Source organism: Microtus oregoni, unplaced genomic scaffold (genome assembly GCF_018167655.1).
Source record: "Microtus oregoni isolate MIOR12 unplaced genomic scaffold, Mior012 000027F_ref0000203, whole genome shotgun sequence".
NCBI classification, from domain to species: Eukaryota; Metazoa; Chordata; class Mammalia; order Rodentia; family Cricetidae; genus Microtus; species Microtus oregoni.
Window position 1 is genome coordinate 25,042,549 of NW_024543086.1, and position 15,802 is coordinate 25,058,350.

The window sequence follows — 15,802 nt, forward strand, 5'->3', positions numbered from 1 at the left end:
CTATGACTAATAACTTAGGGGAAATAGCAGTTTTGTAAAACTGACAGCCCATTCCTGGAGGTTTATTTTACTCTACCAGTAAAATGAGGATGGCTATATCATCTCATAGATTCCCGGGGTTATTAACATCATGAAGGTTATATCACTCACTGTTTCCCTTGTGCCTCCAAAATATACTTGGCACAAGTGAGCAATCTTTCTCATTGTGCTTGGTAACAGATGAAATCCTTTGCTCAGAAGCCACCACTTTCTAAAGAGCATTTGGGACCCAAAGCCACTAACTGTGCCCTTCCTCCAGGCCCTCCAAAGATCCAGACACCTCTAACCGTGGGTCCTCACACTTGCCATTCTTTTTGCCTGCCTGCAAGTCCTTCCAGGTTCCCCTGGTCCTGCGTCTTTCCTATTGTTTGCTCTTTCATGGTGCCCCCATCTTAACATTCTGTAGCAAAGGCTGCAGCTGCGACTGCAGCTTGATGCATGGCTGTGGCTGCACTTTCCCCTCTGGGGACTCTAGACCTCTAGAGAGCAGTGGTGGGAGAGATTCACCTGCGATGGCCCAGCACAGTGCTTGGGGAGAGGAAACCTTGCAGTGCAGGAAGACAATACTTGCATTCCATTTGTTTGCTCTTGTCAGAATGAGGAAGCTTGCCCTCAGTCTCCCTTCAACTCCACATCTCAGAAATTTGGGGTATCAGAGGATTCAGTATCTTTCCATCGCCCATGGTGGAGGGCAAACCACAGCAGCTGGGCTATTTTTCAGAGGAAAGGCTCCAGAAGGCAAATAGCACAGTGTGCTCTTTCTTGGTGTCTGGGAGCTCTTAACACAGAGTGATGGGGAGACTGGCATGGCAATGACCCCTATGCACAAGCAGTTTCTGGAGGAAGGAGCAACTGCAGCTCAGCTCTTCCTCATCTCCTTGGCAGAGTAAGACCCAAGTCTCAGTCACATGACATGGGACTCCACCCCTGCTCTAGGCTGTGTGCCCCTGAGCCTCCTAGGCCTAGGTTTGGCTTTTCTCTCTATTTTCCACAAAATAAAGCAGACCTTGCCCATCCCTTAGGCATTTGGGAAAATGCAAGGCTTCCCGTATTTACATGATTAATATTTTTTTAAATAATTAATATTTATCCACACCCCTCTAGTTTTCTGTCCTGGTAGGATCCAGGATTGTTTAATCTTATGTCTTTTCTTTTCCTCTAACGTCAACAACCGTTAACAGCTGAATACACAAACAACACAAGCTTCAAACCTCAGGCCCCCAACAACAACAGTAATAATTATAAAATAAGAAGGTAGTGTCTCACCAAGAGGCTTGTGCTATCTTCGAATTAACGACACCCCTGACTCTAAGCCCCAAGTGGAGACATCATTCTCTGACCAATGATTAACTTCTACCTGGAGCTGACACAGAAAAGACTCTCTGTCTTCTGCTCCTCTCTAGGGTGTGGACATCATCCTCTGGATACATAGTTATTGTATGTCTTCTGGGCCTGAAATAAGAAATTAAACCTTAGATGAGATGCAATAGGTGGAACTCCTACGAGGGCAGCCTTGATGTCCAAACAAATCATAGGCACAAATGCCTTTTACAGTGGGAGGAAACTAATGAGCGGCCTAGATAGAGAGTCTGACACATGGACTCTGGTACTCACAGGGAGGACATGGAACTCAGCTTTAGGTAGCCTGGGTCTCATTTAGAGAACTTATTGCCTCAGTGTTAAACATGCTGAGCATCACTTCGAAAGCATCACCTGGCTAAATCCTATACCTCTTTGCACGTGTGTGCCTTGAGGTAGCCCCTTGGCTACCACTTTTCCCATTTTGCAAAGAGTGAACCCAGCTCAGCTGTCTTAGCAACTTTGTTCCGGTTGCAGAGCCATTTGCCGGGGAAGCAGCACTTTGATATAGATGTCTGTGTTTCTGCACCTTGCCTGCCTCTTCAGTGGTGATCTAGCTGATTTTGAATGAGGATACTGGTAGAAAAGACGCTGGCAACCAAGTGGTAGCATGAATAAAGGCATGATGGCATGAAAACCTGGCACAGACGTGGTCTTGATGAAGCTAAGGCTCAAGTCTGTGCTCTGGGGCCCCGAGTAACTATCTGTTGCTTGCCTGCTTTTCATCAGATCTGTTCTAAAGCCCGTTGGTAGGAGCTGACCTTGCCTCCTGACCCCACAACAGACAGTGTCTTTTTACGTTGTTAATGCTGAACACAGATTCAAAGCCTGCTCAAGACCCTACACACCTCAGCCTGCCTTTTGGATTAGGGCTTAGCACTGCTTGACAAGTGCTCCAATGTACTGTAGCCCACCAGGATCAAACACAAACAACAGCTGAAAGGCATTCCCACCAACCTCCTTAGTGTGTGACATCCCTGCCACACTTTAAGGATAATGGTCCTTGGGGGTTTGCCAATCAGTTCCGAAAGAGCTCTGGGAAAGAAGTGTGCTTCCGTGTTCTCCAGCAAGCCAGTGTCACTGCTGTGTGTGCGTGAGCGTGTGCCGTTAGGTGATGAAGTGCTCTCTCCCCTGCCTTGAATTGCCTGGCTTTTCTGCGTGCTCATACTTCTCATGAAATCCTTTCGAATCAAAGTTGTGCTTCTATTAGGGCCCTGGCTTGACTCAACAGTGGATTCGCTGATTCTCCGCCTCATAAATCACCCAGAAATGTCATGGGGAGATGCTAGGGGAGGTTACTGATGACTACCACCCTCTGAAAGCAAAAGTTTAGAAACTCAGCCTTTTGTACCTAGGGTATCTGCTGTTCTCACAAAAGCCTGCGAGGTGTCCAGCGTACATATGGCCTTGGTAGACCCACTCAAATACTTAAGTCAGAGAATGTGTTATTATGAGTTTCTTTGCCTTGCTATTCCAAGGAACTCAGAGAAGCCCAAGATCATTCTTTGCCCCCTGGAAGTGGCTTCTTCCTGGGATTCCAAGTCCAGGGACTGGGTGCACTATGCAAAGCTTCCATGTAGTTAGGTTTATTTAGTTATAAAGCCGAATCTTGCCTTAGCCTGAATATGATTTATTTAAATACTTACACATACACAACCGAACCCCCCCTCACTCACAAATATATAAGGCCTTGATGCATACAAACACATATATGCACTCCCATACATTTGTGCATCTGAAAACATACATATTTTGCACACATGCATATCTGCATATGTTTACACACAGATACACAGACAGGTTTTCTGTTATACTGACAATTAAAGTCTGACAGAACTACCACAGGTAATGCTACTGTATGTAATGTTGACAGAAGAAAATATCTGACCCCATCTGAGCCACCTGGGCGCTCCCTGAGGCCATTCAGTTCTAGTGCATCATCAAAGTGTTCTGCTCTGAGTCCCTGCCCTTGCAAGCCCATTCTTAAACAGATGCTGGATTTCGTGTTTGTTGGGGTTGGGCACTGGGGTTTGATTGCAAACTTTAATATTGTTAAGACTCTCAGGCCTGTGTAGGTCACTGGGAAATGCACACCAGTCCTTTTGCCTTTTTAAGCCATGCATTGCACCTTCTTCTGAGAGTGGGAAGTTCATTTTGGTGCCCAAGCAAAAGCACTGTGACCCTGGTCCTACATGGAACCGCAGCCTAAAGTTCCCGATTTGATGGACAGCTGTTGTCTCCAACCTCCTTAATCAGTTTGCCACTCTCCTCCGTTCCTGTGTTTCAGATCATGAGAGCAGACTAACCTGGCCCGTGCGGGGGTTGGTGCGTCTGCATGGGGAACTGCACTAATCCGAATGTTTCTCTTTGTGTGTGCATCTTTACAGTGTTGTTTACCAGGATGGATTTTATGGTGCAGACATTTATGTAAGTATTCATTAACGTGCATGTCGTCCTCCTTACCTCTGGGAGTCATTCTTTATACAAGTTTGCTCTGAACTCAGTGGGGACAGATTACCCCTTCCTGGTCAACAAGGAGTTCCCACCGTAGTGTGTCTTTCAAGGTGATCATGAGCTCAAAAGACACGCGACTTGCTCTTTGAGGGGAATTAATGACTTGGACTTGATCAACTTTGGAACAGATAAACATGACTGCATCTATTAGAAAAGGTGGTTTTTCTCTCTTGCCAAATTAAAAGCTCCGCCCACAGCGACATGCTCTCTACCGTTCTCAATATGCTCTCTGTGTTTTCAGTTTGATATTCAGAACAACAGCTGTAGCTACCAGCTGCTGCGAACTGGAAGGGATTTTCATGGTTGGTAGTTTTCCATGCTTTCCTTATAAGTGTAATTATTTATCGACACAGCGCTAGGAATATTGCATTTCTCTCTTTTCTCCAAGCACAGCACTAAACCCCTGCCATGGCAATGTGTGGGCCTGAAGGGTCAGCCCTCTCCTCTGCAACCCTCATCCTCTCCCCTCTCCGAACAGTTCTCTTGGGTGGAGCTGTTTGCTCATTGGTCGCATTTCATGATACTCCTCTTTAGAAAGATATGTCTCATCTTCAGAACCGCACTGAACCTTCCCTACCCTGGTCTAGATCCCAGTGCCGCACTGGTGTGATGAGAGGACCTTGGAACAGAGTTTGAGCTAAGTGGGCTGCAGAAGAGTCCGTTTTCTAAATCTCTCTCTCTCTCTCTCTTTCTCTCTCTCTCTCTCTCTCTCTCACACACACACACACACACACACACACACGCACACACACGAGCACACACACGAGCACACACGCACACACTAGCACACAGATGTACCATTAATAACATCAACTAAGTTTCCAGAAGCATACTTGTTTTTCACATACTAGATAAGAAAAAAAAATATCAAACCATATTTCTGTGCAAACTAATGCTATTTGTTAGAAAATGAGAGACACTGTTTATTTTCTTTTATTCCTTCTGAATTTCACATTGCTACAGTCTGGCAGCAAGGTATGAATCTCCACCAGTGACGGACTTAGTTTAGATCTGACTGTATGTAAGACGCTCACTGTCACCTCCAGATTACTGCAGTATTGGCGTCTCGCTAGATGAGTGCAAATGCACATGTTTTTCATTTATCCCCCAAACAATTAACTCCTCTCAAGTACAAAACTGAAGCTGCCCCTACTATGCCCTATTCCCCAGACCTTCAGTTCATGCATTTCAAATGTGAGGTGGGAGAGCCTGGTCCCACCCTCAGGAATAAAATGAATCTGAAAGTCGGTCTATAGCCGCAGCCCTTAGGTAGCCTGGAGAGGATTATGTAAGTGGGCACAGCATCGCTGAGTTTAGAACTTTATTATTATGTCCTTAAACTTGAGAGGTGGAAGGATGTTCATAAGAGATCAAGTCCACTAGGAAGAAAACTATTTCTGTTAATATCTGTTCAAGAAAAAAGGAGTATGGATATCCCCAGTTAAAAATAAAATCATTATAATTTGGTTGTCAGTTATTGGGTACCCCCTCTCTGTGCCTCATTTTCTCATATGTAAAAGCTATAATAGGTCATTAACTGTGCTCTCCCATACGTGTTTAAAGTGGATTATCTCTTCCTGGCCTTATATATTCTTGTGCAACCAGAAGACAGTGTTAGCCAGGGGCAAGGCTGCCCCAAGAACAGGAAGCAGGAATGGGGAGATGATTCAGTCAGTTACGTGATTGCCACGCAAACAAGAGATACCTAGTTTAGAGTCCCAGCACCAACATAAGAGTCCAGGCTTAGCGTGTATGCCTGTAATCCCAGAACGGGGCTAGCAAAAGTAGGTGGAACCGTGGGACCTAAGGACATTGAGCCTGGTGAACTGGTGATCTCCTGGTACTGTAAGAGACCCCAGCTCACAACAAAAGTCAGAGACATGATTGAGAGTGGCACCTGATGTCAAACACTGGCCTCCACAGACTACTGCCCCAATATGTGTGCATTTGTACACACACAGAGAGACAGAGAGAGAGAGAGAGAGAGAGAGAGACAGAGACAAAGAGACAGAGACAGAGAGAGAGAGAGAGATGAGGGGAGTGATTTCAGCACTGTGTACACTGTATCCTGGAGTACTAGGGGCTACATCAGAAAACCAGAGAGAACTAAACAGGCCCAGGAATGTGGGTCTGCCAGAGTCTGTACTGAATGAGAAGAGGCTCAAGCCCTCAAGGGAAGGGTTTTTTGGTAGTGTGACAACACTGTGTCTTCTCAGTGTTCCAAATGTGTGATGAACCTACCCTGCTGAAGTACTAGGTTAGCCTACTGCTTGCCCAGTGTTTGTCCTCTGGCCTCCCACAGTGTGGTGAGATGGGAGTGAGCTAGCCCGGTGGCCCTTCCACCTCAGCAGCAGAGCAGGCCACCACGGGCAGCTCTAAGTTCAAAGGAAGCAAATGACATGAATTATTTCCTGCACAAAGCAAGGCTCAGTCCCACTGGAAAGATCTCCCTGAATGTGTGGATTTAAGCCACAGGCCTGCTACCCTGCTGTGATATTAGTCTGAACTGTGAGTTGCAGAGACGCCCTGAGGACCACACTTTTTAAAGTGATGGTTGCTGGAGGGATTTCTGGAAAATTATTTTGGATTCTGTTTTATTTAAAGAAAAGTTTCTTCCTTAGGCCTACAATCTCATTACAATGTTCCACAATAAATAGGTCCAGGGTAATTGTCAGAGATTCTGGGATGTGTGAGCTCAGTCCGTCTCCATTTGAGTTTTATCTCATATGTCTTTATAATCCATTAGCTAAAATGCCTAGTTTCTACATTTGGTCAGATCTAATCAAGGAACATTCTTCCTGCTCAATCCCTTCTCCACCCTGCAGCCTCTCTGAGAGGATCACCATGCCCATGGTAGAACACGCTGCAAACTACTGCCCCATTCCCTGCATCCCAAAATCCTCCTCATTTTGTCCTCCGAGGTCCTGCTCCCATACCTCCTGAAGCTGAGTCTCTTGGGCATTTCTGGGACTTTTAAGTACTACTGGAGCCCCAAGGATTGGAAAGACCTTTCAGATCGCTCCAATAGGCGAGCCACCAGCTCCCACATCCAATGATCTTCTTCAACTTTTCAGAGAAGGGAAAGTGGAAGAAAGAGGGGGAAATGAGTGTAGATGCCAGAAAATTGCGATAGATAATAAAGAAATGTCATGGGTCATGTGCTCAGAAAAAAATCTATGAAGAAAAAAGCAACCTTTCTATACAGAGCGGTGGGGGCATCTCTGCCAGAAAGTTGCTGTCCCTGGGCTTTGGGACAAGCTTGCGCACTATGAAGATGGTTACATATCACAGACACGGCAAGTTCTGAATCGGAGCAGAGCATGTGCAGGGCTATCACCCAAGTCCTCCCGACTTCCATTTTAAAAGACAGATGCCATTTTTATAAATGGTCTACTAAGTCTGAAAGGTAACTTGCATTTTAGTGAAAGGTATTGAAATGAACTCATAAGTTCATTTTCTGACTGCTGTGGCAAAATCCTTGACAAAGGAAACTTAAGGAAGGGTAGGCTTATCTGGGATTGTGTCTGCGTGTACAGTCACTTATAGCTGGAAGGCACAGGAGGAGAAGCCTGAGGCCGCTGGTCACAAGCATCCACGGTCAGGAAACGAGAGCCAGGACTCAGTTTGCTTTCTCTTTTTTTGGTCAGCTTGAGGCCCCTGCCGATGGGAGGGTGCCACCCACACTTTGGGTGTGTCTTCTCGCTTCAGTTAACACAGCAGAGAAACTTCCTGCCATACATGTCCAGAGTGTGGTTCATAGGTAAATCTAGATCCTGTCAAGGTAATAATTAATTACCTACCACACTCATTTTAATTAAAAAATGTGTCAAATTAAATAATAAACAATAGCAAGAGCAATAAGTGAAAGTTGTGGAAATTAACTTCCCTAGACCTGCATAGCCAGGTCCTCCATTCACCAGTGAAGCTATAGACGTCTCAGCGCTGCACAAGGCATAGGAACTAAGTGGTTGACATGCGCAAGGAGGATCAAAGATGGCATCTGATCAACGGCGGTGAAAATGGACAAAGGGACAGAGAAATTATAGGAGAGCAATGGAAAGGTGGTTAATGCTTGGTGGAAATTGTAGTAAGACAACAGTGAATTAGATAGTAGGATAGAAATGGAAGGGATGGGAGGAAGCAGGAAGAACAGAGTATCACTGTTACCTGAGTCTTTATTGGGAATTCCTTAAGTTTCTGAAGGGAGAGAAATGTTGAGACCCCTACACCACCCCAAGCGTGTAAATTTCCACAAGATCCCAATGCATTTCATACTACTCTTAAATTTTGTTGGAATTTCTGGTGTTACAACAAAACTGTTTTTTATTCAAATCACTTGCAATAAATAGGTGCACTCCCTCCATATTGTGTGAGCTTGAGAATAAGAGGACTGAGCCTGGAGCTTTGGGAACACAGAGACCAGGAATCTTGCAAACTTAAACCTCAAACCTTTTCTTCCCAAGACTGTATGTTGAAAGGGATCTGGGCAGGGATGAGCATTAGACCAGCCTTCCTCAGTCACTATGAGAACTCAGCAGTGTCAAAGAGGCTGACATGGAAGAGGATATCAGCATTCACTCCCTGCCACAGTTTCTTCTCCTCACCACAGCCATGAGACAGGGACTTTAATCACCTCCGTTTTTGTCAGAGAGGGAAGCTTTCCTTCCAGAAACAAACAAAAAAAAAAAGATGAAATGAGTTTTTAAAAAATCTTCTCTGACACCAAAGCTTGAGCCCACATTATCCAAAGACAGTTCAATACTTAAGCACTGGAAAATAGGTTAACTTAAAAGGGTGGGATTCTAGAAATTCCATAAGAGATGGGGTGGGGGAAGAAGGTGGAAAGATAATATAGAGGTTATAAGGGGTGGGGCTGAGGAGACAGCTTTACAGTTAACAGATGTTCGATCACCAGGAACAGAGTCTAGACCCTGGGGTCGCATAACTCAGGTGATGAGAATTCTGGCCTCTCAGATGAAGGCACACCTACTCACACACATAGGAAGAAAGAAAAGAGCATCTGAAGGGCTGATCAGAACACTAGACAATCTTTCTGTCTCTGAAACATTCAAATAAACAATGAAAACTAGGAAGAGAGAGAGAGAATGGAGAGAGGGAAAGGAAGGAGAGAGAAGAGGGAATGAAAGTAAATTTGGATAGGTGTAGCTCCATGCTCTTCAATTTTAGCAGAGAAAAGTTAGATGTCATCAAAAGCAAAGAAAGCCAGGTAACTTAAAAAATGCATACATAGATGCATAAGGCAGGTCCCTAAATGTCTTCAAATAGTCAACCACTTTGCTATCTGCCAAGGAAGCCAGGGACTTTCTCTGCCAACACAAATAATTCCTCTCCCACCTCCAGTGAACCACATGAAGTAGCCCCATGGGCAACTCTTTCATTTACAGGTATTCTCAGTCTGTGGAGCTCTCCTAAGATGAAGTCTGAGTGAAACATGCTAAGAATGTGTGCATCACACATAACTATCTTAGGTGTGCCCACAGACTCACTAGGGAAGGACCTCGGTGTGGTCAAGGCAGCTGGGAGTGCCATTTTGCTGTGGGAATAGAAATGACTAAAGCTGCTGTTTCAATTCAGACTGCCCCGTAAGATGATCTTAACCACCTAAGTCATTAACATCAAAACTGAATCCTCAGGTAAGCCAGAAATTCCCACCCATGAGAGGTAAAGAGAAAATCATCATACAGAAACTGTTGGGGTGCAGATTAAAAGGCGAGAAGCCATGAAATTATCCTTTCATCTTCTTAAAAACAGAATGGTATATCCTGAATGCAGACCGCACATTTGAGCTCCATGATCACCTCCCTCAAATGAGCGGTGTGGGGATTTGCAAGTCCAGTACTGGGCCATGCCTAGCCCCATTTTGGTTTGGCAGGTCACGTTCAACACTGAACTAAGAGAAGCAAACTTGTAAATGAATTGCTCCAGGGTTGCTGTCTGATTTGTGCACTTTCTTTTATTTATTTCATTTTTGCATTGAAAACATTACATCTCTGTTTCCTTATAGAGTAGTGTATCAAGAGCCAGTGTATGGCAATAAATTGCTACAGGTATGAATTCCTGACTGACGGAAAAACACTCATCACATGGTTGTGGGTTTGCTCTGAAATTCTGACTAACAAGATGGTTCTCGGGAGGGCAAATGTTCTCTAACAGAGGGAAGCCTTATCTGAATTTTCCAGTTTTAACGCAGATTCATCTCTTACCTTCTGACATGTCCACAGTGGACTGGAGACACTTCCTTCCAATTACCAACACTGTGTCTGTACACTTGGCTCCATCATGAATATGCCACAGTAGAGGTCTAATGTGGCTTTTAATTTCTTGAATTATAAAAATTTAGCAGCCAAAAATAAAAAAAGGCCAGGAAGATGTCTCAACAGACAAAAGCATTAACTACTAAGACCTAACAGCCTAATTCAGTTTGATCTGCAGAAACTAAGGTAGCCAGAGAACATGGACTCCTGAAAGTTGTTCTTTGACCTCCACACACATTCTGTGGCATGTTTGCACACCATACACACACTCACAATGTGTACACACACAAATAATAATAATAATAATAATAAATCAGAAAGAAATAATTTTCAGATTAGGGAGATGTCTCAGTAGGCAAAGTCGTCCCTGTGTAAACATGATACCAAAGTTTGAATTCCCCAAAATCCAAATAAAGCTAGACACAGCACCAATTATGTGTCATCTGTCACTGCTACAGAGAAATGTGAGGAGGGGATGTGGGCACTCCAGGGTGCTCACAGGACAGCTGTCCTGGTGTACACAGTAAGATGTTAACAGGGCAGCATTCTGCTGTACATAGTAAGACGCTCACAGGACAGCTATCCTGGAATACACAGTAAGACGCTCACAGGACAGCTATCCTGGAATACACAGTAAGACGCTCACAGGACAGCATTCTGGTGTATATAGGAAGAAGCAGAGAGGTGAAAGGCAAGGGCCAACACTCAAGGGGACATTCACATCAACACCATGGCACATGTACACACACACACACACACACACACACACACACATACACACATACACCATGAGGTGGGAGATTAGAGTTTTTGTTAGAATCAATTTCTCCATAATCATTGGCTGATTCTTAGAATACACTAATCTTTCAATCAAAATTCTCTTATACTTCCAGCCTAAGGGGCTGCAAACCTTCCATCTTCTATAACTCATCACTTTTATTATAGATGGTTAAAAAATTTTCTTCCCAGTTGCCAACACTATTTCTCATTGCCAAAGAAACACCAAAATGAGTAAATTCGTAGGAAGTAAAAAGAGAAAGAAGTCAACACATCTACCGCTTGCCAAGTGTCTTATAATGCGGTCTACAGCTAATCTTAAACCTGCCATGGTGGCACAGATGGCTCCATGCCACAGGCTTGTCATCTCAGCACTTGGAAGGCAGAGGCAGGAGGATTGAGAGTTCAAGGCTGGTCACAGGGTAAGTCAATACTAGCCAGGGGCAGTTAATGCGAACCTGTGTCCAAACAAAAACTCAGAGGAAGACTTTGGTCATAGGACAGTGAAGGAGCACTTGCCTAACCTGCATAAAGCCCTGGGTTCAACGTCCAGCAAAACACACACACACACACATGTGCGCACACACACATTAATATTTGTGTGCGTAGAATAGATAAAACTGCTGTACTTTTTTTCTCATTTGGTTTAGAGAAGGAAAAGTCCCCTTGTCAGTGACACTCTTTCACTACTAGACCTGCAGTTAGCAGGGTTCAACAAAGACCAGGGGCTGCGATCCTCAAACAGGAGGCAGACCTCATCCTTCAGACATCAGCACTGAACTGCACAGAAGCTCTGCTTGTGTTCAGCAAGCTGCAGATTACAGAGCAATGCGGCTCACTCGAGTCTCCTTTTTGCAAAGCAAATTAAAGCAGTTTCATCTGTGGGCCGTTTTGCAGCGTGTGCATGCACCCCGAGTTAGCATGCAGCTCCGCTCTTGCTGTACTGTGGATCTCATGTAGAAGAACATTAGGAAAGACAACACACAGTTTAGAGAGGTGGCCTGATGGAGCTGCGGAATCCTTTTCACCCCATTCTCACACACTACAGCCACCAGCCCATAGAGGCTTACACTGAAATTAACTAGGAGTTGAGGGGAGCCTCCTTTGGTCAAGTGCTTGCTTTGCCAGCAGGAGATCTGTGATGAATCTTCAGAACTGAGGGGTTTTGTGTTTCTTTTGGTTTTGTTTTTCAAATCCAACCACGGGGGCATTTCTTTCTAACCCCAGAGACAGAAAGGCAGGACAAAAGGATCTGTAGGGCTTGCTTGGCAAGTTCGATACTAGTGAGAGCCTGGTCTCAGAAAAAAAGGAAAGAAAAGCAGAAGGTGTACAGGACCTGAGGAGGTTGTCCTCTGGCTAAAACACATGAACTTATGTGAGCACACTCAGCTACACACACATGAACACACATTAATTTACTTAACGTGTGCAGCATACAGTAATTCATTTGACAATAGTTAATCTGGTGTAACAGTAATCCCAGCATTTAGGAGGTGGAGTCAGGAACATCACAAGTTCAAACCACGCTTAGCTACAGGATCAACTCGAGGCCAGCTTTGAACTCATGAGATACTATCTCAAAGTAAAATATAAAGTTTAAAAAAGGAGGGAGGGCTTGGGAAATAGCTTAATGGTGGAACATTTCACCAGTGTGTACAAGATCCTAGTACCATAAAATAAATGATAAGGTAAAAACAAATCAAATTAATGATAGTTAATATAACATAAATAAGTTAATTAACAGTATAGTCCCTGCATTTCAAGTAATAAGAAAACACCTAAACTGTTAGCCAACATGCTGGACAAAGAAACAGGCAGATCATTGCTGTTACCACCACGTGATCTGTTTGCCAAGCTCAAACCCACTTCACTTACTCTAAACCTATCAGCAGACCAAGCTATGGAGTCTGAAGAACACTTGGTGGAAGGTGGAGAGATGGCACCACAGTTACCAGTGCTTGCTGCTCTCCAGAGGACGGATGTTCAGGCTTTAACCTTGACTTGGGGCGGCTCTGACCACCCATAACTACACATAATGGGTATCCAGTGTCCTTCTCTGACCTACATAGGTGCATGCACACATGTGTCAGACATTCACACGCATACACATCAATAAATGAAAACATAAACTTGGATGGGGTTTAGCCCCACTGGTACAGTGCTTACCCAGCATCAATGAAGCCCTGGAGATCTCCAGCTCCTTGTGAGCCAGGCATGGAGGAAGGAACACAGCTGTGATTCCAGCACCTCAGGGCATGGAGGCAGGGTTGTTAGAAATTCAAGGTAATTCTTAACTATAAAACAAGCTTGAGGCTACATTTGATTGTGCTTCAAAAAACAAAGCAGGGAGAGACAGAGAGAGAGACAGAGAGAGAGACAGAGACAGAGACAGAGAGACAGAGAACGAGTAATTGAAAGCAAAACTCCTAAGCAACAGACCAAATCTCAGGGTCTGACACCTGTGGCTGTTTGACATAGAAACTGATTTCTTCTCAGTGCTGAAGCCATAAGTAAATACACTCACACACAAAAAGATAACTCCAAAACTCTCATAGTTCACCTTATTTACGAGAAAGGGAAGGAAAGGGAGAAATATTGCAATCAAAATATAATCTCAAAAATAAAATTAAAAAGAAAAAGTTAAAGTTTTTTTAAAAGGCTGTGCCAGTGTGCATAGCTGTGCTTACATTCCCATGACAAATGTCAGCCTTGTAGGCAGTAGAGCCCATTTGAGTTGCTTCCACTTACACTGTGGCCAAGCTTCCTGTGGTCGAATTCCTACCTGCTCTCCTGACAGACCCTTCGGCAAATGTCCAGAGGAAAAACCTGCGCCCCAAGGGCTTGCAGAGCAAACATCGCTGGGTACAGGTTCCATCATCATTTCTGATTTACTGGGAAGCTGATAGATCTGTGCAAATAACTTTAAAAATGTTTTGCTCTGGACAGACAGACCGACACACACATACACACGCACACTTTATCCAGTTGTTGCTGAAGCCTCATGTCATTGGCTGGCCAATCCTAACAGCTTCCTACCTCATTAAATTTAATGCACATACTTACATACTTACATCATTCTGATAGATCATGAAAGCCGAGACAAATAGTCAGGCAGATTAAAAGAACAACTGTGGACAACAGGTGGCCTGGTTTCTCCATGGCCCATGGCTCCTCCTCTGCAGCTCAGTGCTGGCCTGACACCTGCCTTGTTTTTGTGACTTCTCAGCACATTTAATGAGTTCCCCCATTCCTCATTAGAAAGCACTGTGTTTGGAACACCAGGTGGTGTCTGGCTAAAACCTTTTTTTGCTTTAAATTACACATTTTTTTTTTCCTTAAGGAAAGCCGTCAGAGAAACTCCCAGTTCTGTATTATTGGTGATTATCCACCAAGATGTCTTGGGTGTATCTTTACCAAGGCTGATCCAAAGAACAAATTTCCTGATAGAAAAACTGGCTCTTTTGAGCAATGACACAGAGGATACAGGATTTCAGTCAGAAACATCGGAAAGACTTGTCGAGCGCTACTGCCTGTATGTTTAACGTTACTTTAGAGCCTGGCTTCATCTCTGTGTGTAAGGCCACACGTATGACACCTTTCAACTTTGCCCTGCTCTCGCTGGGCACTGTGCTGTTGTCAGCCCTCTGACATGCCCCTCTACCCTGAGTTAGCCCCGCACTGTAAAGGTGAGGTTCCAGCCCTTGAAGGACTGCAGTACCGAGCCTTCTCACTAGAACCTGAAGAAGCCCCTTATCTCTTCTGGCCACTGGATCCAGTCTGTTAACTGTGCTGAGATCATTCCATGGTGGCTGACATATTGCCCTGGTCTGTTGAGCAGGATGCCGTTATTTTCTCAGTTTGATAACCAATGCTCCGCTGCACAAATCCTTTTCCATGTGCCCATTTGCACTTTCTCTTTGCTTAATTGAACAATGGCAATTACTGCTACACAGAACTAAATGTTAATTATTTTCCTTTTCAGATTTTTTTCTCTTAATGATTTTATTTACAAATTGTAAGACTTTATCACATTCCCCCATCCCTGAACCAAATCCTCCGCCTGAATTTGTGTGGCGAGTAGCAGTGTGATATTTTCAACAGAGGAGACAGATTTCTGACAGTCGTTCACTTTTGTAATAACTATGGAACATTAATAAAGCCTTCTACAAAGTCATCAGTGATTAAATGACGACACACACACACAATTGCTAAGAAACTAACTGATCTTTTTTCTAAAATCAATATGATGCAGGAGAGTATCTAGTTTTATGAAAAATAAAGATAATATACTAAAATTTAAGTTAATATTTGGTAAGTTGTGGTAAAGCCTGGTCAATTCTGGAAACCTGGAAAGTTCAGCAAAGTAGGAAGAATATTTATCCTCACCGCCAGACCATCACCATTAACACGTTAGTGCGTTTTCCTCAAAGGGCCTCTGGGTTCTGCCTCTGAGGATACATTTAGGACTCCTAACCTTTAACACGCAGCCAGGACGGGTCTTCAGCCTCCTCTCTCCAGTGCTGTTCTCTTCCACTCTGATACTAAGCTTTCATTAACCTCCAGCTGGGATGGGAGGACTTGGGTACCTGCTTTTCTGGTGCGGGCTTCTCACCTCTAGGTGTTGCCGAACTGAACTCTGCATCCCTAAGCCTCATCTCTCCTTGTGTTTTAGGGTGGTTATGCTGCATACCGCTATGCCCAGCCCACCCCTGCCACTGCTGCTGCCTACAGTGACAGGTACGGGTCTTTCTTCTCTCGGTGACTTGAAAACAGCTCGTGGGACAGGAAATTCTGATTCTTATTTGGTCTTGCTTGAAACATGCATGACTACTGAAGAG

The 15,802-nt window shown here is 44.3% G+C and overlaps 1 protein-coding gene across 26 annotated transcripts in view; it reads left to right on the top strand.

The window, feature by feature from the left end:
* Rbfox1 (RNA binding fox-1 homolog 1) overlaps window positions 1-15,802 on the top strand; it is a 2,144,901-nt gene that overhangs the window by 2,090,990 nt on the left and 38,109 nt on the right. For all 26 annotated transcript variants that reach the window (XM_041676152.1, XM_041676159.1, XM_041676174.1 and 23 more), the window contains 2 exons: window positions 3,786-3,825; window positions 15,637-15,701. In XM_041676152.1, coding sequence (XP_041532086.1) covers window positions 3,786-3,825; window positions 15,637-15,701 — 105 coding nt within the window. The remainder of the gene's footprint in view (window positions 1-3,785; window positions 3,826-15,636; window positions 15,702-15,802) is intronic.